Source organism: Lasioglossum baleicum, chromosome 18 (genome assembly GCF_051020765.1).
Source record: "Lasioglossum baleicum chromosome 18, iyLasBale1, whole genome shotgun sequence".
NCBI classification, from domain to species: Eukaryota; Metazoa; Arthropoda; class Insecta; order Hymenoptera; family Halictidae; genus Lasioglossum; species Lasioglossum baleicum.
The window spans coordinates 2,673,899-2,701,194 of NC_134946.1; the positions used below are offsets into that span (position 1 = coordinate 2,673,899).

Consider the following 27,296-nt stretch of genomic DNA (forward strand, 5'->3'; position numbering starts at 1 on the left):
GCTCCACTTCTCTTAAAATATCTCCGAAACTAGTGCGCGGCTAAAAAAAGAGTATCCTACGAAAATTGGTGGTATTTTTACTTACAATAAGATCCCACAATAAAAAATATAGGCTTCCATTTGAAAAAACAAAGCTGACCTTCAAACGACCTTGAAAACGCCACCCAAATAAAAAACTGATACCGCCCCCCTCTTTCCGCCTCGAAATCCTTGGACACGTGTTTTACGCTTTTTTAATATCTTTCATGCTTGTCGAGATATTCGGCTGGAAAGTTTTCAAATGAACACCCGGTAGATTGATTAAAATTATATTAAACTTAAAAGGGTGGTTTCTCAAGATAAAAGTCTGCTCTATCGCGTGGTATATTTCGATTTTCCGCTGGACCCTAATTTTTTGAGATAAATTGAAAAATATCCTCAAAAATTGGTGTCAAAGTGGCGTTTCTCCATCTTTAATCATTGTTTAAACATGTTTAAACAATCATAATGTATTAATATTGGATATCATTGTATTCGGGAAAGTCTACAGAATCTTTTGCTGTAAAGAACAATTCAATATCTTTTATAATAACATCACAATATTTCTTTAAAGTTGAAAAATATGTTTTTTTTCAAAGCCATGTTTTTCAATAACTGTGCGTATAGGAGAAAAATTAAGGACAGATTCGGAATCAGCGCAAAAAACTCTATAAGGAGGACCCAACAGTATATTGAAATCATAAAAAAAGTTGAAATTTGTTGGACAGTGTAATTAGAGATACATGTGGAATATTAGCACGTAAAAACTTGGTCGAGTTTCGTCGAAGTACTAGAAACGTTCTTATGATATCGTTTGCGGAATGCAAATCGGTGTGCCGATAAGAGGAAACATTCATATGTAAAACCGTGCCGTCAGCTATTCAACCGACAATGTTAGAATGAATATTCTGTGGGGGCGCTTCTAATTAAATTACACTGACCGTATCTTCGAGCCCGGACGACTCGTTAAAAGTTTCGAACTTACGACGTAATTAATGGCAGACTCGTAATTGGCGTTCGGATCAATGTTAATTGAATTATCGTGATAAAACAGGATTGAAAGACGCGTTGAAATATCGCTGCAGCGACGGTTGACGTAATGGTGCCTGCGCGGATCAATTGAGTGCACCCAGTTGTGCTGATAAATCGCCGTCAAAATTCTAATTGCTACAGTACTGATTTCATGCATGCGTACCGTCCATAATTAGTCGAACAACAGAAATTATCGAATGAAAACAAACGACCGATCTATGCGCGATTTCAAATTTTATATCTCTATAAGAATGTAAATTCGCGTAGAGATCACGAGTTTGAACGTGTATTGAAAATCCACGTGTAACGAATATATACGTGTTTGAGTTCGTATAATGTTTAATACACATGTATACGTGTATTTCGATACACGTATATTTTACCCAGGCAGCACACGACGTCTTTTAGACGTCGTTTTTACATCTGTACGTCTTACGTCTCAAAAGACGCTTTTTTGGAGATGTCGTTTTCACGGCTGAAGGCAGACGCCCTTTTGGAGATGTCGGTTTCACGGCTGAAGGCAGACGTCTTTCAGACGTCGTTTTTACATCTGTACGTCTTACGTCTCAAAAGACGCCTTTTTGGAGACGTCGTTTTCACGGCTGAAGGCAGACGCCCTTTTGGAGATGTCGGTTTCACGGCTGAAGGCAGACGTCTTTTGGACGTCGTTTTTACATCTGTACGTCTTACGTCTCAAAAGACGCCTTTTTGGAGATGTCGTTTTCACGGCTGAAGGCAGACGCCCTTTTGGAGATGTCGTTTTCACGGCTGAAGGCAGACGTCTTTTAGACGTCGTTTTTACATCTGTACGTCTTACGTCTCAAAAGACGCCTTTTTGGAGATGTCGTTTTCACGGCTGAAGGAAAACGCCTTTTAGACGTCTCATTTCTGCTATAAAGACGACGTCTCCAAAGAGGCGCCTTGAAGACGTCTAAAATGCGTCTTCTTGTGACGTAAAACATACAGACGTAAAAACGGCGTGAAAACGATGTCTAAAAGACGTCGTGTGCTATCTGGGTAAAATATACCTGTATCTGTGTATCGAAACATACGTGTACACATGTATCTAACTACACGAACTTCAACACATACATCCGAACTACACATGTACACGTGAAATCGATATCTCTAGTAAACAGCTCCAGTCTAATTGCACGTCCCATTTTGTTTAACACTAACCGCACCACGACCGGTTTCACATTTTCTACTTTTTAACTATTGAGATCATAAAGACGTTTCCGTCAGAAATTATTGAATAAATTTCTTAATTTAATCACGTATTATTATAAAAATTGTGAAAGATCTAAACAAGTTCAGTCTTGTAATTTTTATAAAACAATGTGTATGTATATCCGACACATTTTGTACTCGGTACGATTAGTGTTAACCCTTTGCACTCGAATGGCGACTCTGAGGCGCCAGTCAAAATTGCCACATCATTATTTGCAACAGATTTTTAATTATTTAATTCTTCTGTACTCTAGAAATTGCTAAAAATTCAAATGTCGTACGAGAGAACGATTTCATACGAATAGCGTAAAAAAGATTATATGGAATAGGAATCTTCTAGGTTGAAAGATACGTCTGGATTTCGGAATTAAAATTGCTTCGAGTCCAAAGGGTTAATATCTATATAGAAGAAACTAAATCGTTTTCTTTTAGCAGTTCCCAAAGAAACTATTAGACTATTTAAAGATGATTAAATCATTGTTAGTAGACACAGCGATAATAAATATCTAATAAATGAAAGGACCGCGCGTGTGTGATACGTTAGCAAAAATAAGTGACAAAAGAGATAGTCCACGGGGTACTTCCACAGTAAAGTTTTACAAAGTAAACACAATTGATTCTTTTTTTATGACACTGTTAAAGGTGTACGGCGTGAGTAACGGACATAATGTAGTCTATAAATAGTCCGTGGTTTTTGCCTGGGAAGCATCAGACTACCCGATAGTGGAGTATTCGTCTCGGGTTTATATACTAATCGAGCGACTCTCAAGTACTTGCGAGAAACCGGAGATGTTGATAGTGGCCACCTAGCGGCGATTCGCGACCTAAATTAGTTTCATACTTCACCACCGGCGTCGCTGTACTTTGTTTACCGGGATAATACGAAATTTAGTTTTACTCGCCAAAGACTTGAATCATACAATAATTCTGATGCACGAAAGAATTCTTATTTTCAGGAAAATAAATGTTCATGGTTTTTCCTTTTTAATAATAACTCTCGCTTTCAACACGTTCTAAATTACGTTCGCGTTTCTTATCGTGGTAATCTGCAGTTAAAATTGTTACGTTCTCGCGTGATGAAACTCGACGATATTCATCAAGTAATTGCGAGGCGCGACTGATCTATTTACGTTTCTACTCCGAATTAAGGCACCCACGGCCCTGACCATTGGATCGGTTATCATGCTCGACGAACCACTGACAGTTCACCGCGCAAATGAAATTAATGCTTCGATGGTAATTGAGTTTTCCGCGAGACCGACGGCAATTGCAACTGACGTAAGAACATTTGTCACGAAATGAAGGAAAAACCGCGATGATTAACTGTTATGTAAAAATTCACCGCAGTCGTCGGGTGCCCTACTTTATTTTGGTAACGCTTGCACCATCGAACTGTATTTCGAGACAGCGCCCAATTATAAGAACTCGCTGACGAACCGTCGTTTACCCCCATATAAAAATGCAAATGAGCCTCTGTTGTGTTCGAATACAACGTGGATTGCCCACGTGCTATGGAATTCAGGTATGGCCGTCTGTCACCTTTCGATTTGCAACGGTGAAAGGAATACGCGAATCGTTACCGAGGAACGCGATGCAGCGGCTTTTTGAAACATCGATTTCAACGGCGGTGTATCGGACAGGATCTTTTAAGTCAGTGCAGTATGGGAAAAATACGGTAAATACTTACAAAACCGTTGCGAGTGACGGCCGGCAGGCAAACGCTTAACGCCCTGACGTGAACGTGAACGTGATCACGAGCATCGGGGATCGTTTCCGAGGATACATCCTTTCAAGCGGTCGTGCAGGAGGAAAATCATAAATCACTGTATCGGCGGCACTAACACCAAGGCACTGTATTGCACTGTATGGCTCATGCGTCCGGCTTTACCAGGCTTTACTACGCCATGTCCAGTTGTCGTGGTTGTCGTCTGCTGCAGATCTCGAACTACCAACCGCCATATGCCGATGCTAGCGCCTTACTACACTGCGGATTTTATGGATTTATGGCGAACATAAATTCCCGAAACACGCTCAAATCAGAACCCATAAACAATCGTGAACAATCGTTTCGCTTTTATATAGTTTACTTCGGAATCTATACCAATGACGGGAATATATTTTTATTTATTACAACTTTTTGTAAATTGCACTTCAAATGTATTTACTTGTCACATTCTACTATTGAATTTTGTACTTTCTTATTGTTTTTACATCTGTAATTAGATCTCTCTTTGTCGCAATAATGTAATAAAGATACTCACGCGATGCGAACCAAAAGAAAATCGGTCACGGTGATCGTATTACGCGCCAAAACCAGCCGCTGCGTATTTCTTATTCGATGCCTGCGCTCTAAGCAAAAGAAACATATTAGGAATTATTTTCTACTGTGATTAGTAATTATAGCTCGAAAGAATTAACTGATCACTATCCATTTTTTAAAAATAAATTTAGATATCCAGCATACGGTATGTTACGTATCTATAGCTTGTCCCACGTGTGACGAGTAAATACAATGAACAGTATTAACCTCTGCGCCTCTGACAAATACCTTTATCAGAAAGTTAATTAGAGAGAGAATCGATGTTACGTGTATTCTATCTAAATTCGAAATGACTGTTCATCCGGGTTCGCAGCCGGCGAATGATGTCGATCTTGTCGAGGAAATGTTAAAAAAAACCGGTTGTATGGAATTGCATTATCAAGTTCAAGTATAAACTTTCTGAATGCAATTACAGGTCGAATGCTCACGGTACACGGAATATTGTAATTTTTCAACGTATTTTTAGGAGTGTATAGCGGAAACTCAGGATTGGAGAAAGTGTCAAGTTGTACTCAAAGACTTCAGAAAGTGCATGGACACTTATCAAAAAGCGAGGAAGAAATAACTTTGAAACGATGTTAGCTCTGATGAAACGTATAAAACGTGTGTTCAATTACGCTGTAAAGTATCCAGACACTGTACTCTGTAAAATGGTACTCGTCGTGAGGACCGACATTGCCATGGGAAAAGGGAAAACCGCAGCTCAGTGTGCTCACGCTGCCGTAGAATGTTATCGGCAAGCGATAGACAATGGGAAATCTCAGTTGTATGAATCTTGGTTAATACAGGGTCAACCGAAAATCGTTGTACAAGTACGTAATCAAGAAGAATTAATAGCATTAGCTAAAAAAGCTCGAAGCGCTGGTCTCATTAGCGTGATCATAAAAGACGCGGGTAGAACTGAATTAGTGCCTGGTACAATTTCTACTCTTGGAATCGGACCAGGTCCTAAAAACACTGTAGATGGTATTACGTCAAATTTAAGGCTGCTATAACATTTAATATCGAAAAGAGTCATCGTGTTACGTTTGTCCAATATGTATAAAGAATCATTTAGTTGACAGCTCTAGAATAAATCTGTATCGAATTGGACGTTTATATGTTCTTCTTTAAATTCCTGCTTTATTAAACGCGCTCCATGCAACGTGTACCACTGACGGTACACGTTAAACTTTAGACTGCGTGTACCACTGCTGGTACACACTGACATATTTATTTAATGCGCGAGAAGAATATATTTCATAGCAAGTTTAAGACAGTAGAATATATTCCCACCGAAAGAATGAGGTGTTAGAAAAAATGCAGTGTACAACAAAGCAAACAGCCTGAATGAAGAATCGAGCAGAAACGGCTCGGCACTGAACGTGTTAAGTAATCAACTTTTGTTTTATACTTCATACATATGGTACAGCTTGTCAAATCTAGCTGTGCGGCTGAATGTCCCCCGCTACGCAATGGTAAATAGGTGGAACTTCGCAATAACAGAGAACTGATCGTCACCTGTCAAACGATGCACGTGGCGACAGTTCAGTTAAAAAGTAAAGTGACACAAGTGTATTTACAGAAACATATAAACAGTTGTTTTGTATGTTTACTGCTGTAAGAAATAATGGACAGTACGCACTTTCGACGAGGTGTGTACCTTCTGTTCATATGTCGCATCCTTCTCTCGTTGAGTGCAGTCTTTCTTTTTGTCTGCGCATTCCTAAGTTTTGGTCAACCGCGCAGCTAGATTTGACAAGCTGTACAAATGATTACAGTTGTATGCAATATAATTAACCGAATAAATTAGGACACTTTGTTTATCATACTATATATTCCACTTCTTCAAATCAAGTTGTTCGAACCTATACATCGTCATTGTACATTACGTATACTATGAACGAGATGCACTTGAAAATTAACATGTAGATTAACGAGGAACATTTTGTTAAAATTTGTTACTACGTTAAAATTACTTATATCAACGACAGGTGAACATCAGGCTCTCGGATCTAATCTACGCTCTGTAAATCTTTAAAATTTTCCATCAAAATTTGTATAGTTTCTACAAACATTAAACACTTTTTCTGTTTTACTATAGAAAAAAGATTTTTACATCTGCGATTCTTTTAGAACCATTTGTGTTTCGGATTTGGTCTTGTATAAACAAAGGAAATCTGATGGTTTTATTATGTTCTTGCATTCGGATCGATCGTATCTCCTATTTCTACAATACCAATACATTACGTACATTGCACCAATATTTCGATACACACATATGCGGCTTATAAAGGTTCTAAGAAAGTATATACTTTGTTATTCTAATACTTAATTTATTATAAAATTGAGCAAAAACGTCATAGGAAACTTCAGTGCAAGCACAAAATGATATTAAAAGATCTCGTTTCTATGTAAAGATTCAGTATTTTATATTTTTAAACGTCGTAACATGTCGATGCACAAACATCAAATAAAATAGTAAAAAGTGTTACAAGAACAAAGAGATTTCAACCGTGATAATGTTGGTCATTAAAAGATATATGTATATATAAAAAGAGATATTTGAATTTCATCGTAATACTGACAAAAATTACAAGTGCGCAAAGAATATTTTTTCTTTATGATACTGGTAGTTCGTGTGATATACTAATGCACACATTCATTCGCTAATATTGCAATTTAGTATGAAACTGAACATGAAAGAGATCGCACTGATTTTATTTTCAGTTTTCATACCTGTTCAAGCACATATCGCTGTAGATTTTCTTTTCGTACAGAGCAACTGTTGTGTAATTACAAAATGCTGATTTAGTAGTGCCATGAAAAACGTGTAATATAGTACAAGATTAGAAAGATCTTTTAGATAAAGTTGTACAAGTAGACTATTCAATTTTCTAAATTTGCTCAACAGTGCTGGAAAATAGTTAAACGTTAAATTAGAGTTATCAATGTTAGTTGCGTACGATCCAAGAGTATGACATGAGTAAAGTTATTACATTACGCTGCAATAACGACATAAATCGAAAGAAGCGATAGAAGACTATGTATATGTATACACGAATATGGCTAGATACAATTATACTAAATGTAATGTTAAATTTTTGATGGCTAAATGTTATTCTGTTTTGTACATCGGCGTAAAAGTTATAAATATACATTCATTACACGTTATTACTGTATATTACATGAACATCGTACATTAACATTATCACTTTGTATCTACAAATATCTAGAATTCAATCGTACGTTCATTTGCTTGCTAAACGAACATTTAATTACTCGAAGGTACTCATATCATACTCACCCATGTTATTCTTATTTCTCGTCAATTATTGACTCCCTATCACATATGTAAATTTGATTATTAATAGATCTCTAATTACAGAGTGTGTAGAATATATCAGTCTCAAGTAGCATATAGCAGAGTATTATTAACTCTATGGATTTACCGTTTTGGCAAACATAGCGAGCGTCAAACTGTCGGAAAGTATGACCAAAGATCTGTGTGTGCTTCTCTGCCCTTTGTGATCTGATATTAAGTAATTATTTTACTAAGTTCCGGAGGTTCTACGTAATTATTTAACACGTGCGGCGCCTCGTTGAATTCGTCGAGTTCATCGCCATTGTCTGCTCCTTGTGCGAGTAAAAAATATTGTTCGCTCCGTGTCGGCCAAAGTAAATGGGCCATCACGCAATACGCAAAACAATCGGCAGAGTATGTAATACCTACGGATACAATTGTTAATGAGAAAATGACGACCGTGTCCTATTTTATCGTTTACTCACCTAGTAACAGTTTAAACCTCCACAATGCGCTCACTTGGAGAGCTATTAGCGCTATGATAGGTAGATAAATAAACCAAACTAAAGAGGACGCGCCGAAATGGAGTAAAAAGTTCAACTTCTGAGTATTGTGTTCGTACGTCATAGTATTTCTGAGTTCGCACAGAAACCATATCATTATTGCGCTTCTAAATAAAAGTATGAACCAGCCTGGCCATGTCTGGTACTCGTCGATGTCTTCGATTATATCAACTTCCGTCTGAAAATAATGTATGTATTTTATTTTGAATTACATCGCCGTGCGAGTGTATTTAAACAAAGTCGTACCATATTCCATACATATAGCAAGATATGGACCACTCCGTAACAAAGCCATATAGCAAAAACTAATGGTTTCCATGTGAGCTCCATTCTCGTTACCGCCCATCCCTTGGCGAGTAAAAGGAGCAGCAACATAAACGATGTCTAAACACAGCGAAGTACTTGTTATCAACTGTCACATCGCTACATTAGGGTGCGGTTATAGTGGAGCTGCGAGCATCGATGATAGCAGCGCAGTGAAAACAAACCAATGTAATTAAACGCAACTGTATATAGTGGAGCGGCGATAAGAGCTGTGTGAGCAAGGCGGCGCAGATAATAGCAGCGCGGCAAAAACAAATCAACATTCATGACAACATTTTGACACATACTAAAGAAAAAGTATGTAGTTTCTTTGTTCCTCGTTACTATCCGTTATTGTTCACTGCACAGCTGACTACAAAGATGCACCACACTGTTTTGCTCACCGCATAGCTCTCCTCGACACTATGCTCCCCTCGCTGCTCCACCATAACCGCATACTTAGAAGCAGTATAAATATGAAAGAATAATAAATGAGATTCTCTGCTTACCCGAGACAGAATATCAATAATATCTCCGGCAACTTCTAATTGTTCGTAGCCGACTCCGTCGATAGCGAACTTCAGCACGTGTATCATAATTAAACATACCGCTATGAACTCTAACAGAAGACTGGCAGTGAACAATCTCGTCACAGGGTGTTTCTGCAACCTTACTGCGTACAATTGTAGCGGCACAAGTATTATGTAGCACATGAAGAACAGCATGTAGAATTCTATAGAGTTCTGCCTATCGTACGAGAATTGATAAGTTAGGCTGCTGGTATTCGGATTACCGTTTACCAGCCAAATGTCGTATTCTAATTCGTCTTGTTTATCATAATACTCCCATTGACAGGTGGTTGTGTTTCTGTAACACGCTACCAAGCTCATATACCAAAAGCATGGCTGCCAGATGTCTTGTATGACGTACGTGAACTGGTGTCCCTTTACGATGTTCCATATGGAATCTTCGTCCGGGCACAATTTACCGTTTGGGCAAGGTACTCTCCTTGTTAAGGGAACACAAACCGATTCTTTAATACAATTTCGACAGAGACACGTACGAGATTTCGGTGGATACATACCTCAAGAAATCTTGACCTTCCTCGTTACAGTGCACGTCGTAAGAACTTTGATTCAAGGTGTTGAACATGAGAGTACAGGCTGTACTCTTGTCCTCCAACGTTCTGTTTCCATAATACTCTATGAAATGACCTCGGTCCAACACTGCCAGCGTGATCGGCACCGAGAAATTCGTCTTCGACGTCACGTTGCCGAAAATGTAGCCGTACGAGTCCTTCTGCCGATGGAGATCGGTCTTTTGGAAACCGAACTTGATGAGGAAACGGAAGAACTCCCTCGTGTTGAAGGTGCCCGATATGTGTGTGGTTTCGGCATAGTCGATCCGGGACACCACGTACGACGCGAGACAAACCAACAAAATCTGTCCGAGTGTCTTCATGGTTATGCGCGGTGTGCTGTTCACAGAGTATCGGTCTCCGCAGTCCGATGTCAAAAAGCATCGATGCCTGCGGAATTCCTGGACATTTTCCTCCGATCGGACACAGCTGTTAATTGATTACCGTTTCTATCACTTCGCGGAGGACGTCGCGTCCGTGTGCGTCAACAGACAACGCGTTTCGGAAGTGTCATCGCGAAGGATCCACGGCCGAGGACACATCGCACACGCGCCCGAACACACGTTCCAAAATAATACCACGCGATTCATCCGCGAAACGTTAATGACCCATGCCTCCGATTTCAACTCGGTTTTGCTATTGATTTTCCCCACCCAACGTGACAAACCGGCTGCTGCGAAACGTTTCTGTCACTGCTGTTGCTGCACTCTTAGAAAATTTCGCGCGCTATCACACACTGTCACACGGCCTGTCTACAATTAAACTCTACGGCCATATAGTTTAGACAACACAATATAAATACGTATCCGTGTCCGCAAACAAATCAACTCGTCGTTTATCTAAATCTCTGGTCGATTGTTCCTCGCGAGAGATCTATCATTCTGTTACAAATTCTGTGATTAAATAAAGTAGCTGGGGTTTAAAGTAAATTGCATGATTTATAATATCCGTCTGTATTGTTACATGAGCTTATACGCTGTTGTTCCTGCTTGTAAAATTGCCCTGTTCACTGTTTTCGGATTGACTGGCCTCGCCAGAAGCATTTGCTCGTGTTTGTTTTGTAAACGACTGCCAGTTATGCTATGTATCAATAAAATATGTACAGGCTGCTCGCTGTGTTCCTTTCCGGTTATCAGTTAATCGTATCTGTATAATGAGTTCCCAGGAAATCATTCAAAACTATTTAGTCTTATGGACATAACCTCAACGTGAACTATTCAAATATCTATTTACCGCCAATGTATTAATTTATAAACATTTCAGGCAATAGAATAGAATAATAGCAACTTCTTTCAGCCCTTATCCAACTCGTTTGATCGAGTGAGCTGTAGCGCGAATAGTCACTGTGACGTTGCGAGATAATGGTGTGAAGGCTACTACCACACGCTCCTCGAACGAACAATTGATAATTATTTCTAACAATTTCAATTCCATTGTTGAATATCATTTTTTAAATTTCTTTATACGTTATAGTTGCAATTAAATTTTAACGATTATAGAAACGATTAATGTTTATTATCCTTTCCAGATTAAAGGCCCCTTTCCATAGGGGCTCGAAAGGTTTCACACGTTATGAGAATGGCGTCTTATTTTCTCAAATTCTCTGAGCTACCGATACACTCTGTATAATCATACCTAAATCTTATTTCCACGAGTCCAATAACACATCATTTTCCTCGTCATTTTCGCAACTTGGAACTCGGAAATTGGGCGGCGAAGACAAGCAATATCGCAATGATCATCAAGCTATACACGCAACGCAAAATTTCCTTCGATAACATCCTGTTAAAAGCGTTCATACTATCAGAGACTCTCTGATACTATTTAGAATAAAAATATATACATCCCTGAATTTTTATACTTCAAATGTACAATTCGCAGACGTATTTGGAAATGACGAGACAAGCGATCATTGTTATTTATCCGTATCTTACGATTATTGTCTTTTGACTTATCTATTTGTCACGCAATTTTTTGATGTCGTTTTATTGCGACACGTGCGAAGAAATCATGCTTATCCTTGGACTATGCTCGGTGAGCGATCGTGGTCGAAGGATCGACAACAGGTCAAGGATAAATCTGTAGTAAAAATAAAGATGTCTTTTTTTATATTTTCGAAAATGCATAAAATATTGCTGAAGGGCCTATCAGCAGGAGTATAGAAATGTTGTTTGCTGCGTGCAAACACACCGCTAAAACAACGTGTATGTATGTAGCGTGTCACACCGGATGAGATCCGATCCATCATGATTACATTGTTTCACACGGAATCGTTACAGCAAACGCCCAGCTACATTGTTACTCATTAAAATAATCATTTTAAAAGTTAGGCATAAACATATTATATCAATGCACTCCTATGAAAAATAAAAACATTTTAATTGCACACAAAAATCATGAAAATTAAGGACAAATATAAATATATAAGGATAGAATTAATTTCATTCGATTCGTTTTCTCTATACAATGAAATATATATATGAATGAAAAACATTTTATTGTAAATGAAACTGTTCAAGATTTTTCTTATTCTCACATTTCCTCGAACTGATAGTCATCCATCTTTATGAACGTATAAAACGCGACTTCGCATCATTTTACGATGCACCCTCGTCGAATAACCAGCACTATCGACGACTGGGCATTATTTAACAATTATTGTAAAAATTACAGATGTTTTATGCAAAATTGTACGACTACTCCTGCCGCAATCGTCTGGTCGACACATTCCCCAATATTTCATGAATTAACTTCCTCCTAGATGATGGTTCTACATCAACGCATACAAATATATTTAACAGGAAATGTTCTAGCACGAGAGTACACAGATTCGTCTACTAAACACCATACAGATAGCATTAAATATTCGCGATCCAACGATGCGAATGAGGTTATGACTTTCGTAAGTCACGTTCCTCGCAAACGCTTCTTCAATGCTTCCGATTTCATTGATTGTTTATTCATAATCTTGCGATATTATTTATTCGCTGTGTGGTCGGATCGTATCTCGACAAGAATGAAAAATTTTTTTTTATTATCCACGATCCTGTTGCAAAATATCGAGACGGTATTGGTGTTCGTTCTGTGGAGGGATACGAATTCCGGCACTGCCTATTTTAAACTCGAAATATCAAGGATATGGAACAATGTTTATGGAAAAATGGGCCATGGTGGGAAGCAACGGTCCCATTGGAATCGATCTTAACTGACACGCGAGGAAAAGTAATGGATAAATCGTCGATTTTTGTTATTTTTCCGCGACATGTACCGGTCCCGCGAAAAGACACTCGCCGGGAAATGGTGGCGTTCTCGAGACTCGAGCGGATTCATCGACCGGTGAACCGACCCATATCGAACTAGATACACGTGGCCGTTTATTCGCAAGCTTGTCTCGCCGGGATCTGCGATAATTAACAAGAAATCACGATCGGAATCGGATGATCGTTTACCGCTTGACCGTTTTTCGAGGATCTTGCCGCTCAACATATTCGCTGGGACTCTCTCCATGGTCCGTGCTCGCGCATGACATTACGGTGGTTCGACGTTTGGTGCATTAAGCGAAGCGTCAGTCTCTCACACCCCTTTGGAGGGTCGTTGTGACTATATCCGGTTCACCGTTTCGGAAAAGAAGTTACAGTTTCTTGTGAGAAAAAGTTTGAGAACGGTAACGGTCAGTGAAACAAAGATGCAGGTCAAAGAGAACGTGAGCGCCAGTCCGGCGAAGTCTGTGAGCACGCCAAAATCGAAGGCGGTGAAAATAACATCGAAGGGTAGTAGCAAATCCTCGCATCCACCCACATCCGAGATGGTGAACACTGCTATCAAGGAACTGAAAGATCGCAAGGGATCCTCTCTGCAGGCAATCAAGAAGTACATCAGCTCCACGTACAAAGTGGACGGAGAGAAGTTGGCGCCATTCATCAGGCGGTACTTGAAGTCGGCTGTCACGTCTGGCGCCGTTGTTCAAACCAAAGGGAAAGGTGCTTCTGGATCGTTCAAACTGCCCGTGTTGAAGGATGCCGAGTCGAGGACCAAGGTGCAGCGAGCAGTGAAGGCGACCGAACCGAAGACGCCGAAGAAATCTGTCGAGAAGAAAACGACAGCTCGCAAGCCAGCCATCGCGAAATCACCGGCGAAGAAGACCGAGACAGCGAAGAAGACCGTGGCGGCGAAGAAACCAGCCGCCAAGAAGTCTCCCGTCAAAACGGAAAAGCCCGCCAAGAGCAGAAAGACAGCGAAAGCACCAGCGGCTAAAACCAGGACCCCGAAACCGAAGAGGGCTTCAGCATCCAGAACAGTGAAACCAGCGGCGAAGAAATAATTGATCCTAAAACACATTTTTCAACACACGATAAACAAATGGCCACCTTTCAGGGTCACGAATCACCTTGGAAGTTTCCGTTTCGTTTCGGTACAATGCATAGTTTAACAATACAGTTTTTGTTTGGTTTCTCGATATGTGTTGATACGGTCCGATAGCAGAAACATTTATAATTTATTCCGTTTTTCTGATCGGTGCTGAGGACGGAAGCATTTCGTGTCTGTACAAATACATAATATAAATCGGCCTTTATCCGAGGAATTATTTCATTGTAGAAAACAGACTGTGATATGCGCAAGTTGTATTATATCTAATACTTAAACTAGAGCTTTTTTTATACAAGGATAGACGTTAGACGTAAGAGTTAGGGTGTGTACATATGTGTCGATAAAAGTGTCGCGGTCAAGTAAATACTGATTTTGTAATAACGTTCTTGTCGTGTTTATTTACGGTTTACATTTGTTGTAATGTGAATACGAATGTAATTGGATTAACGTTGGTATAGTTGATCGATGCTGATGTTAGAGCATTGGAATATTGCATAATTATATGTTCATTCCTGTAAAAAGTTCTTCGATTTTTGTGTAACCTGCATCTAGAATGTTTCACCTGTGAAAGACTTGAAAATAAAGACTTTTATACCATGATATTTTTGTTGTTTGAACCTACAATGGATACTCCTTTTCCAATACTCTCCTTTCCAAATATAAAATGATAATTATTACAATAATATATATATATATAAATTCGATCCCCTCAGGGTTACAATTTCCTCCTCCTTTTCTCCACCCTACCTTCTTACTAACTCATCTATTTCTTAAATGCAAGTCACATATATAAATCTTTATTCGATCCTAATTATTACAATAAGATTTATACAATTTTTTCCAATGAAGAATTTATTAATATAACTAATAATTAGACTGCGGATCTTTACGTAAAATAAAAACTTTCTTCCTGAATTACAACAAACTGGGATGAACAAAAATATTTAATTTCTTGCTAAATATGTTTATGAAAATGATATAGCACTATGTTTAAATTCTTCAAATATTTTTACTGCCATAAATCGGATCTACTCATTTTTATTATAAATGCATAAAATCCGCAGTCTACTAATAATTATCTAGGAAACGAAAACAATAATGCTTGTTGCAATAGTTAAAGATTTAAATAGAATATTGACGTTGAAATAGAGTAAGTATAATGCACGGTTTAATATTCACAGTGACAGCCTTTTCTTTGCGACATTTTAGATATTCTGTATGGGAAAACAGGTAGAGTATAGAGCATATGTTTCGATTTCTTCTGCAGACGAATTTTCCCAACTTTTTATGCTGAAAAGTTTCAATTCGTGAATATTTATTGGTTTTTTCTTTACTATTCTTAATTCGAGTATAGCCTCCATATTTTCTATCGGTCATGCAGTGAACCATGAAAGTATTTGCTAAGAATTACACGAGAAAGTAAAAGAGGCACTAATATTTATAACCTTTTTATTAGAGTCCGTAACGAAAATTTAAAATATGTCAGAATCTGTGGATTTTCAGCAGAAACTGACGAAAAGTCGCGACAAACTTGTAGCTCTTGGGTATGTTAGTCGATGTTGATGAAATTTTCAGCATGCGTATAATTAACATAGGTCCAAATAAGAAAGTTTTAATTTCAATTTCAACATCAATTTTTCCATTTCAACTTCAATTTCAATATCAACTCTTCAACTTCATTTTCAATTTCAATTTTTCCATTTCAACTTCAATTTAAACTCTCCCATTTCAACTTCAATTTCTACTCTTTCATTTCAACTTCAATTTCAATATCAACACTTCCATTTCGATTTCAACTCGTCAATTTCAATTTTTCAATTAAACTACAATTTTTCAATTTCAACTAGTCAATTTGAACTCTTCAATTTCAATTTTTCAATTTCAACATCAATTTTTCCATTTCAACTTCAATTTCAATATCAACTCTTCAACTTCATTTTCAATTTCAATTTTTCCATTTCAACTTTAATTTCAACTTCAATATTATTAACTCTCCCATTTCAACTTCAATTTCAATTCTTCCATTTCAACTTCAATTTCTACTCTTTCATTTCAACTTCAATTTTTCAATTTCATTTTGTTAATTTCAACTCTTCAATTTTAACGTCAATTTTTCAATTTCAACTCTTTAATTTCAACGTCAATTTTTCAATTTTAACTTCAATTTTTCAATTTCAACATCAATTTTTCCATTCCAACTTCAATTTCAATATCAACTCTTCAACTTCATTTTCAATTTCAATTTTTCCATTTCAACTTCAATATTAACTCTCCCATTTCAACTTCAATTTCAATTCTTCCATTTCAACTTCAATTTCTACTCTTTCATTTCAACTTCAATTTTTCAATTTCATTTTGTTAATTTCAACTCTTTAATTTCGACGTCAATTTTTCAATTTCAACTCTTCAATTTCAATTTTTCAATTTCAACGTCAATTTTTCAATTTCAACTTCAATTTCAATATCAACCCTTTAACTTTAATTTTTCAATTTCAACTCTTCAATTTCAATTTTTCAATTTCAACGTCGATTTTTCAATTTCAATTTCAACTCTTCAATTTACACTTCAATTTCTCAATTTCAATTCGTTAATTTCAAGTCTTCAATTTCATTTTCAACGTCAATTTTTCAATTTCAATTTCAACTCTTCAATTTACACTTTACACTAGTGCTACGTCCTAAGGTGGACGTATTATAGATTTGATAGTTAAAAATATAGATTTTGATTTGAAGTTAAATTTTTAAAGATTGGAATTGTAGATAAAACACAGTTTTTTTTAACTTACCTGCTTTCACCGGCTTCTGTTCGGGTAATTGAGGATTTTTTCCTTATATTCTATATGGCTTTGATTTAAGAATTGGTACGAAGAAATCGAAGATAGGTAAACTCTTTAAAAATGACAAAGTTTTGATTTGATTAAAAATGAACAAAAGTATATTATAAACATCAAATTCTGGATATATGGAGAGTAATTGTGATATTATAATAAATTGTTAGAATTTACCGTTCGCTGTGGTCGCTCGCTTTTTTCGTATATTCAATCGCTGGTTAAGAACTATCGTTTCGTCAACGAAGATGATGATGTTGATGATATTGATGTTGTTGTTGATGATAATGATGATTAAACAAATCCGGCGGGTGTACACGCCTTTCATACACACAGACACACACAATATGAATACAAAGATTCTCAAGAGTAATAACTGTGACTGAACCGTTTCAACAACCCGAGCAAATTTGAACATAGACTGGCTTGGGTTTCTTGAAGAGCCACTGCGAAATATATCTTATAGATTTTCCTTAATTCTATTGATTCTGCCGCTCGCAATCTGATATGATATACGAAAGTTTTAGTTATCAACAATAATATTTAATATTTAATTTCACATACAACATTATTAGAGTAAGTATGAGTATAAAAAGAAATTCAGAAATAATATATTATACATGATTATGATTAATTATTATCGATGGCTGAACCACCGGACGTGACACTAGCAAGTAAACGCTAACGTTTTAGTACCCCAACTATAATGGTGTTTTAGAGTTATTTAAGGGGGCCGTCTCCTAGCAGATGACGGTCGCGCGTGAACACTCACACACCGCTAGACCACGTATACGTACGCGAGAATTGCTAGGATCAGGGAAATGCGTTCTGATTTCTCGATAATGCAAAGACGGGGGTTTTTATTAGTCAAAATCGCTAGATAAAAGATCAATCTAGCGCGCTGTTTGCTTCAAAAGTCGTTCTTTTACGTTTCCGAGCAATGATTTTGCAATATTCGGCTGCATGTTGCCCGTCGCATGTTGCCCGTTAGATGGCGCTGCAGTCACGCCGGCGTACTAGCCTCTCCGACGGGCAACATGCAGCCGAATATTGCAAAATCATTGCTCGGAAACGTAAAAGAACGACTTTTGAAGCAAACAGCGCGCTAGATTGATCTTTTATCTAGCGATTTTGACTAATAAAAACCCCCGTCTTTGCATTATCGAGAAATCAGAACGCATTTCCCTGATCCTAGCAATTCTCGCGTACGTATACGTGGTCTAGCGGTGTGTGAGTGTACTCTAGCGGTGTGTGAGTGTTCACGCGCGACCGTCATCTGCTAGGAGACGGCCCCCTTAAATTGAAATATCTCCTGAACTACTAACTTTTGGACATACATGGGTTAGTAGTTTTTTATAACGAATGTCCAGCTGCATCGATTGATGTATTAAAAAATACCTCATTCCATTTAAAAGAATATCAATGACCTTGAAATCTTGTAAAAAAAATGACCTTGAAAATTTTTTCCCTTACACCGTTACATGTGGCCCTTCAAACAGTGTAACTTTGTCCTAAGAGGGTTTTTTGTATAACGAAAAGTAACGGAGATATTTAGGTGTTCTGTTTCTTCGGACTCGCCCTGTATGTTCGTGTTTGTAAATTTTTGTTTACTTTACAAAAAATTTAGGGCCCCAAATGGTTTCTTGCACCCAGGCCCCTTTGTAGAAAAGGCCGGTCCTGCTTATACATATCTTGTTCTATCACATTACACCTTAGCTCTAAATATACGTATTATATGTATGTATATGTAGATAAGAAAACCACAACCTCGAATATACGTACGTGAAAATCAACATAATTTCTTCGGTCGTGTTTGTTTTATCCACTGTTCCTACATATTTTTAGTGAACCGTTATTTACTTTGAAATTTGACTTTGTTTACTTATACTTTCATTAAAAGAATTTAAGAATTTGAAATATAGAAAATGCGGCTTAGTTGACATTTACACAACCTCGAATATACATACAGTGACTCCCACTAATATTCGGACACTCTTAAAAACACCATAACTTTTTTAATATTGGAATATACGACTTGAAATTTTTGGAGAAGTTAGAACAATTGGTTTGCTACAGAGCATGACAAAAATTTTCGAAAAAACTGCAAGTTGTCGGAATTGCAGAGAAAATACTAAAAGTTGTATTTTTCAACTTCTTTATGTGGTCTCATATGGAAAATTTAGAAAACACGTTTCGTAGATCTGTATCAATTAAACATAATCTGAAAATTTTATCAAAATCGGTCGGCGTTGTAATGAGCTACAAACGTAAAAATTGCAGTTTTTCACGATTTTCGGCCTCCAACTGCAGTAATTCTAAGGATTCTTACATCTTTCAATGCCTGTCGTTTTTCCCCGCATCAACCGATTTCTATGAAACTTTCGCAGTGCGTATAATTGATACATGCAGATCTACAAAACGTATTTTTTAAAAATTCAATACAGGCCCGTATAAAATAGTTGTAAAATGCAACTTTTAGTATTTTCTCTACAATTCCGACCAAATGCAATTTTTGAAAAAATTTCTTTTCACATCCTGTAGTAAACTAGTTGCTTTAGCTTCCTAAAAAAGTTCAAATCGCATAGTTTAATATTAAAAAGGTTATGGTGTTTTTAAGTGTCCGAATATTAGTGGGAGTCACTGTACATGAAAATCAACACAATTTATTTTATTAAAAGAATTTAAGAATTTGAAATATAGAAAATGCGGCTTAGTTCACATCTTTGTGTAATAAACAAATAATAAGCTTATCTGTAATACCTTACAATCAAAATTTAATTTGTAACAGCTTGTAATAACAATGAGCTCCGATCAGTATACGGTAATGAGAACTGCGATATAAATTGACTCTTTACAATTTATTTACGATGTGCTTATCTCGCAGCAGAGTTCTGCCTGTCTCTCATTGTCAGTTAAAAATGTCTAGCAAAACCACAAAAGTGTCAAATGCCAGCTTAGGTGTCTTTAGGAAAACGATATCGAGTATCACGTCAACAAATGTCAAAGTCATTATATGTCATGAATTCGCTATTATATAGAGCGCCAGTTGACGCCTACAAATTTAAACCTTAACCGATCCTGAGTTAGAGGGCTAACTCAACAAATATTTGCATCATATTGTACTCTCATGCACGAAATTATAATGTAGAATTTATAGAAATTATAATGTAGAGTAACAATAAGTTTAATACCGAATATTAGTATTCTGTTTTATATCAGTTTTAAATTAATGCAATTCACTGCAGATTTTTAGACTCGCGGTGAATACTAATGAATACAGTTTACACAGAGTTGCAATATGCATTACAGGAAAGCTATGAATGATTCTTAAATATTTGTAGAAGACTAAATAGGACTAGGGTTGTATAGCATGGACGACATTTCCAACGTAAAAGATATTTGTGGCCCTGAAAAGGGCCGGTTGGTTGATAGTGAAACGCGTTCACTTCGAGCTGGTGTATTTGGTGACAGCCTTGGTGCCCTCACTGACGGCATGCTTGGCAAGTTCTCCAGGCAGAAGCAGACGAACAGCAGTCTGTATTTCCCGGGACGTGATGGTGGATCGTTTGTTGTAGTGTGCCAAACGGGATGCCTCGGCCGCAATGCGTTCAAAGACATCATTAACAAAACTATTCATGATGCTCATCGCCTTGCTGGAGATACCAGTGTCGGGATGCACTTGTTTCAGGACTTTGTAAATGTAGATCGCATAGCTTTCCTTCCTCCTGCGCTTCTTCTTCTTGTCAGTCTTGCTTATATTCTTCTGTGCCTTGCCCGCCTTCTTCACGGCCTTTCCGCTGGCTTTCGGCGACATTGCCGAAACAGGAACGTTGAAACAGGAGTGCGTTAAAACAAAATTCTATACGAAAGTATCGTGTCGAATGAGTTCCACAGGTTCCAGTCACTATTTATGTAGAGACAGTGGCCGGACCGCCGCGCCAATGAGAGCGCAGCTCTCCCCACTCTCTTGACCGTGCGCTCTCATTGGTGCGGCGTCGGCAGTCGCCGGCGGTATATAATGGGGCGACTGCGCTGCAAAAATTAAAATCTAGACACTCTTCGTCATTGAACGTTCTCGTACATCACGCACTCGATATGTCTGGACGTGGAAAAGGTGGCAAAGTCAAGGGAAAGGCGAAGTCCCGCTCGAATCGTGCTGGACTCCAATTTCCCGTTGGTCGTATCCATCGACTTTTGAGGAAAGGAAATTATGCCGAACGCGTCGGTGCCGGCGCTCCGGTTTACCTGGCCGCTGTGATGGAGTACCTGGCCGCCGAAGTTTTGGAGTTGGCTGGCAACGCGGCCCGCGATAACAAGAAGACGAGAATTATCCCGCGTCATTTGCAACTGGCCATCCGTAATGACGAGGAACTGAACAAACTCCTGTCCGGAGTCACGATAGCGCAAGGTGGCGTTCTGCCAAACATTCAAGCAGTACTCCTGCCCAAGAAAACAGACAAGAAGGCTTAATCGCAATCATCAATATCAAACGGCCCTTTTCAGGGCCATCAACTCTATAACATAGGAATCATTCTCAATTCACTGAATAGCTAATCATTTTTACTTGCCAATTGTTGGTATAGAGACGGGAATTCTGATCATACGAATTCGAATCAACAACATTGACGAAATCGTCATTACTGTATTTCTTTCAACAATTTTTTAATGTTCCTTTAAAAATATTACAAAATTTCTCTGAATGTCCATTCTTTGTTCGCTAATATATTAATTTATAATCTTTAGAACTTACTGAAACCGAGACAGTATTAATGATTTACGTACAAATGAATTTCAAGTGAAGAATGTAGATGATTCAGGTTATTTAGTTATTCCCGGACGTTTAGAACTCGCTGAATATTAATTTGTAATCTTAAAATGAGAATTTCTGCAAAAATACTTTAAATACAAAGGTTTTAAATAACCTATACATTTTGGTTGGCTACATAAGGGTTAAGGATGTTCTGGAGGTACAATGGGAGACAAAAGTACAAGAAATTCGAAATCCATCAATATATATTGGCAACTAGAGGGGAGTTGTTGCGTTGTTGCTCGCTCGCTTCGCGAGTAGGGTTATTGGTACGCATTTTATTTGGTGTGTAACGAAATAAATTGTTGGCGAATGTTTATAATGTCGATAATGCAATCAGACGTCGATAATGTAAATTTCTATTGAAATATCGATTAAAAGCTGCGACGTTCTATTGAAATATTGATTAAAAGCTACGAAGTTCGTTTTTTTATTGTATTGAAATGTGATTCTAAAAGCACTTTTAGTTTTTCCCGAATTTTCATGTTTCCGGGCAACTTTTCCAATTTTTTAAATCGCGAAACCTGATTCGGAATTCGGACTACAACGAACATTAAAAAAAAATAATTAGCCAAATCGGTCCAGCCGTTCTCCCGTGATGTCGTGACCAACGAATAGCATTTGATTTTTATTATATAGACCAGAGGGGAGTTGTGGCTCGCTCGCTTTTTTTTTTATTGTTATAATTTCTCCAATCTATTAAAACGCTGAGAGATCAGTTTTTGTTTAAATATATATTTCTTACAATGGCTGCATTTTTATCTGTCATAAAAATGCACAGTCGAATGATAGGTTAACCGCATTACTGTCATTTTTCGTTAGGGTTGCCAGAAATGTTTTATCCAAATATAGAAGAAGTAGTGAAAACTGCAATTATGTAAAATATATAAAATAGCCTCAAAATATAGGAGCTCAAGTAAAAGTGGTACACAGCACATTTTAAACTTTTTTATTCAAACAAAGATTTTTGAAAATTCAAATATGATATAGGAGATCAAGTTCAAATATAGAAGATCTGGCAAACCCTATTTTTCGTATCTATGTTTATATGTTCAGGGTTAGGATCTATGACTAATAAATTGCATGTTTTATGACATTATTGCGAGGTTATGAAATAAGAGTGTAGCAAACATTACACTGAAATTATTGATTCGCACAAGTTCCATACTTTATTGATTCGTATGGTACCTAACGGTTCAAAGACGAAAGCGAAATCACAGTACATATTCCTGTCGGTATTATTACGTTTGGCAACCGTGTGCTCCATAAGAATTTACGATGTGAGGTGCCCAGACGGTGTAACGTGGCAACACCGCGCACGGCCATCGTGTATAACTTTTCTCGTCGATACTTCAACTATGCACGAAGCACAAATAAAATAATAAATAAACTAACAAAGGATATTCACAGCTCCACTGGTTGAGAACTATCTATTTGTTTAATAATATTCCAATGCAAGTTAATGTCGCACAATATTCAAACTAGTGCTCCAAAACTACGATATCTTCGAGGTTTAGAATAATGAATATAATAAATACTCTATTTAGAATGCAGGAGCATGACTCACGACGATTTTAATATGTCGTAATCATAACCTATGAACTTGGAACACGAGGAATCACATTTTTATTGTTGTATTCACTGAATATAGCTCATCACTGAAATCGAATTATCAATTCTAATAGGGAAAAATTATTTATTACTGAACACGCCTCTATGAACTTGGAACACGAGGAGTCTAATCGAGGAATCACATTTTTATTGTTGTATTCACTGAAATCAAATTATCAATTCTAATCGGGAAAAATGATTTATTACTGAATTTTCTGATTTTCACGAAATTAGCCCGACTTTTCTTAAATTTTCGAATTCACAGGGATTCTATAGAAAGGGAGAAGGTATATGTTTGTAGTTGAACGTGTTTCTGTAAAATAATAAATAAGCTAACAAAGGATATTTACAGCTCCACTGGTTGAGAACTATCTATTTGTTTAATAATATTCCAATTCAAGTTAGATGTCTCGCAATATTCAAACTAGTGCTCCAAAACTACGAGATCTTCGAGGTTTAGAATAATTAATGTAATAAATACTCTAGAACGCAGGAGCATAACTCACGACGATTTTAATATGTCGTAATCCTAACCTATGAACTTGGAACACGAGGAATCACATTTTTATTGTTGTATTCACTGAATATAGCTCATCACTGAAATCGAATTATCAATTCTAATCGGGAAAACTGATTTATTACTGAATTTTCTGATTTTCACGAAATTAGCCGGACTTTTCTTAAATTTTCGATTATACAAGGATTTTATAGAAAAGAAGAAGATATATACGTTTCAGTAGTTGAACGTGTTTCTGTGTTAAACGATTGTGGCCCTGAAAAGGGCCGTTTTGCTTGGCGATTGTGTCGCACGTCAGTGATGATGATGATGTCCAGACGATACAGCTTAACCTCCGAAACCGTACAGAGTGCGTCCCTGTCTCTTCAGGGCATATACGACGTCCATAGCCGTGACGGTCTTCCTTTTGGCGTGCTCGGTGTACGTAACTGCGTCACGGATCACATTTTCCAGGAATACTTTCAGCACACCACGAGTTTCCTCGTAAATCAACCCGGAGATCCGTTTGACACCACCACGACGAGCCAAACGACGAATGGCGGGCTTCGTGATACCCTGGATGTTGTCACGAAGTACCTTCCTGTGACGCTTGGCTCCTCCCTTTCCCAAACCCTTTCCTCCCTTACCACGGCCAGTCATCTTCGAGAATTAGAAAGCTTTTCTTACGACGTGAAAGGTGCGACGAACGAAACACTTCTGATGCCTAAACCGGGTTCTCGCCGCGTTTTATAGAGCACAGCTGCGGTGAACTCCCCACCATTGCGCCGACAGCCAATGAACAGCCACGACGTGTACCTCCGAGGTTATAAATATAACCGCAGGCCAACATCTGCTCCAATTGAAAGGTAACCGTCTCGCCGAAGACTGGTTTACGCGTTTTCTATTGAGATGACGCGAATTAATCAGTCCAATGCGATCAAGGAAAAAAATAAACCACCGCCGGGCAAGAAGGCTCTCAAAGAAATACGCCATTATCAAAAGAGAACCAAATTGTTGATCCCGAAGCAATCTTTCGAACGCCTCGTGCGAGAAATTGCGCAGAATTTGAGGAACGATACGAAATAAAATGTATCTCCTGTGCCTGTTCGAATAACACAGCTTTTTATTTGTCAAACGGCTCTTTTCAGAGCCACTAACTCTTTGCGAGGAATACTTCATCTAAAAGTAAACAATGAATTATGCGTCTTACAGTATTGTACAATTAAATATTTATGTACAATGTTGTGGTACTACTTTCTTACAATTATTTGGTACTACGTTGGTACTACTTTCTTATGTAGATGCAATTCGAGAAGACAAACTTCAGAGACTGAAACCTTGAAACTTGCTCCAAAATTTCATACTTTCATACTCCAAAATAATATTATAAAACAAACTTGGTAATATTAATTCATAAGCCCCCTCCAAAATGTTCAAGTCGTGTGTACGGGAACGATAACGAGTAACAGACAGATTCGTCGACGAAACTGAATTCTTCAGCATTAAATTCCACAGTGAAAAATTCTTTGTGAACATTCCAAGCTTATTGCTCGGACAATTTCCGTCAATATAACTAGGAATGGGATCAAGTTCAATATGTACTCACGAATCCGAGTCAAGTTCAATAACCAAGTTTCATTTCATGAGTTTCGAGAAAAGTATTCATTGTACCAGGGCTTCGGAGTCGGAGTCGGAGTTTGGGAGTAATTGCTGATCACTGAAGTCGGAGCCGGAGTAAGAAAAAAATATATCGACTCCGACTCCAACTCTGGCTCTTTTGTTTATAAATCATTAATAGATTTATGTATACGTAAATAAATATTTATATTAGCAATTTTGCTAATATTCGATCTACGGTATATGTAGACGTATTGTATCCCAACAAAAACATTCTGTAAACAGGAGCCAAGTTCTTATGGCCGTAAAAAGTTGTGAGATCAAACAAAATACGGCCAAGTTGGATAGCTTAGAAATACCTCTTGCAATACTGAAAAAAGCGTTTGTAAAAATTAGTTTAAAAGAACGCTATTCAATTTTTAATGAATTACATGGAGGGCTAAATTATTCAAACTTGGCCGTTACTTTTTAAACCAATGACCATAAAAGGTGTTAGGTAGCGGCCAAGTTTGAATAATTTAGCCCTCCATGTAATTCATTAAAAATTGAATAGCGTTCTTTTAAACTAATTTTTACAAACGTTTTTTTCAGTATTGCAAGAGGTATTTCTAAGCTATCCAACTTGGCCGTATTTTGTTTGATCTCACAACTTTTTACGGCCATAAGAACTTGGCTCCTGTTTACAGAATGTTTTTGTTGGGATTTCATCACTTTTTGTTGAAATTTCATCAATTATCAAGTTTATGGTTATCATTACTCTTATCCCTGACATGCTTTAGGTTAAGCCTTTTGAAAATTTCGTTATTTTTGCGGTAGGACGCACCGTTTCCGAGATACAGCCATTTTTTAATTTTTTTTTTTTAGATCAAAAGGCTACATACGTCATCTGGTTGGGCATACCCTATATGCTATGGGTTAAGCCTTTTGGCTTTAAGCCATATGTTCTATCCTACGTACCAATTTCGTAATGTTTTTTTTCAAACCACCCCTTTAAGGTGTAAAATTTCAAACTTTGACAATTATTCCTTCGATGGTTTGTTATGGTAGACCTGTGTGCCAAATTTCAAGCTTGTAGGTCAATGGGAAGTACCCAAAAGGTTTTGATGATCTGTCAGTCAGTCAGTCAGTGACAAATTTAACGATTTTTGAGGTCCTATATCTCGGAACCTACTAATGTTGGAAGATTAATGTTTTGTCAATATTGAGACATGATAGCATTTAACAACTGTACGAAATTACATCTCTCCATCGGCCTCCAGTGCCGAGTTATAAGCCTCTAAAAAACGGCTAAATTGTTTCGTGTAAAAGGTGGAACTAGATATGTACAGTGGCTCACGAAAGTATTCGGACGCCCTTTAACACAGAATAACTTTTTTATAATTGTAACAAACGACCTGATTCTTTATAATCAATTAGAAGCGCTGGTTTATGAAATGATATGCAAAAAGGATTTTCCAAAAAATTATAATTTACAAAGTTACATGCAAAAATAAAAAAGTCATTTTTTTAACTTTTTTATTAGAGCCCTTAAAGAAAATTTAAAATATATGTTTTGCAGATCTATGTCAGTTATACACGTGCTGAAAATTTCGTCAACATCGATTAACATACACACGAGCTACAAGCGATTAAATATGTTGAAAATCGTAGTTTTACACAATTTTTGATCAGTTTCTGCTTAA

General features: G+C 37.4%; 7 protein-coding genes across 9 annotated transcripts in view; 3 read left to right on the top strand and 4 right to left on the bottom strand.

The window, feature by feature from the left end:
* The window catches only part of LOC143217956 (glycerol kinase), a 115,913-nt gene extending 111,804 nt beyond the window's left edge, over positions 1–4,109 (bottom strand). The window contains exon 1 of the mRNA XM_076442723.1: positions 3,968–4,109. The gene's annotated coding sequence lies outside the window, so the exon portion shown is untranslated. The remainder of the gene's footprint in view (positions 1–3,967) is intronic.
* A 76-nt stretch (positions 4,110–4,185) lies between these two features.
* On the top strand, positions 4,186–5,692 carry LOC143217962 (peptidyl-tRNA hydrolase 2, mitochondrial). 2 transcript variants are annotated; one of them, XM_076442736.1, is made up of 2 exons: positions 4,186–4,745; positions 5,067–5,692. In XM_076442736.1, the coding sequence occupies exon 2, from the start codon at positions 5,176–5,178 to the stop codon at positions 5,593–5,595; it is 420 nt and encodes a 139-aa protein (XP_076298851.1). In that variant the 5' UTR covers positions 4,186–4,745; positions 5,067–5,175; the 3' UTR covers positions 5,596–5,692. The 2 variants fall into 2 exon arrangements, with proteins under 2 accessions (XP_076298851.1, XP_076298850.1); XM_076442735.1 differs by having other exon boundaries at positions 4,220–4,988.
* Positions 5,693–6,397: 705 nt separating this feature from the next.
* Positions 6,398–11,430, bottom strand: LOC143217958 (integral membrane protein GPR180). Of its 2 annotated transcripts, XM_076442730.1 has the most exons (6): positions 11,121–11,430; positions 9,834–11,033; positions 9,259–9,757; positions 8,693–8,830; positions 8,369–8,624; positions 6,398–8,308 (listed from the first exon to the last, which is right to left on the bottom strand). In XM_076442730.1, the coding sequence occupies exons 2-6, from the start codon at positions 10,208–10,210 to the stop codon at positions 8,118–8,120; spliced, it is 1,461 nt and encodes a 486-aa protein (XP_076298845.1). In that variant the 5' UTR covers positions 10,211–11,033; positions 11,121–11,430; the 3' UTR covers positions 6,398–8,117. The 2 variants fall into 2 exon arrangements, with proteins under 2 accessions (XP_076298845.1, XP_076298844.1); XM_076442729.1 differs by having other exon boundaries at positions 9,834–11,430.
* A 1,995-nt stretch (positions 11,431–13,425) lies between these two features.
* Positions 13,426–14,855, top strand: LOC143217960 (histone H1). The gene has a single exon (XM_076442731.1). It carries the CDS (start codon positions 13,573–13,575, stop codon positions 14,206–14,208), a length of 636 nt encoding a protein of 211 aa, XP_076298846.1. The 5' UTR covers positions 13,426–13,572; the 3' UTR covers positions 14,209–14,855.
* Positions 14,856–18,387: 3,532 nt separating this feature from the next.
* LOC143217872 (histone H2B-like) lies at positions 18,388–21,157 on the bottom strand. Its single transcript, XM_076442539.1, has one exon. It carries the CDS (start codon positions 20,895–20,897, stop codon positions 20,526–20,528), a length of 372 nt encoding a protein of 123 aa, XP_076298654.1. The 5' UTR covers positions 20,898–21,157; the 3' UTR covers positions 18,388–20,525.
* Positions 21,158–21,178: 21 nt separating this feature from the next.
* LOC143217871 (histone H2A) lies at positions 21,179–22,091 on the top strand. Its single transcript, XM_076442538.1, has one exon. It carries the CDS (start codon positions 21,179–21,181, stop codon positions 21,551–21,553), a length of 375 nt encoding a protein of 124 aa, XP_076298653.1. The 3' UTR covers positions 21,554–22,091.
* Positions 22,092–24,162: 2,071 nt separating this feature from the next.
* On the bottom strand, positions 24,163–24,711 carry LOC143217873 (histone H4). Its single transcript, XM_076442540.1, has one exon. The coding sequence runs from the start codon at positions 24,655–24,657 to the stop codon at positions 24,346–24,348; it is 312 nt and encodes a 103-aa protein (XP_076298655.1). The 5' UTR covers positions 24,658–24,711; the 3' UTR covers positions 24,163–24,345.
* Between the last annotated feature and the right edge of the window lie 2,585 nt (positions 24,712–27,296).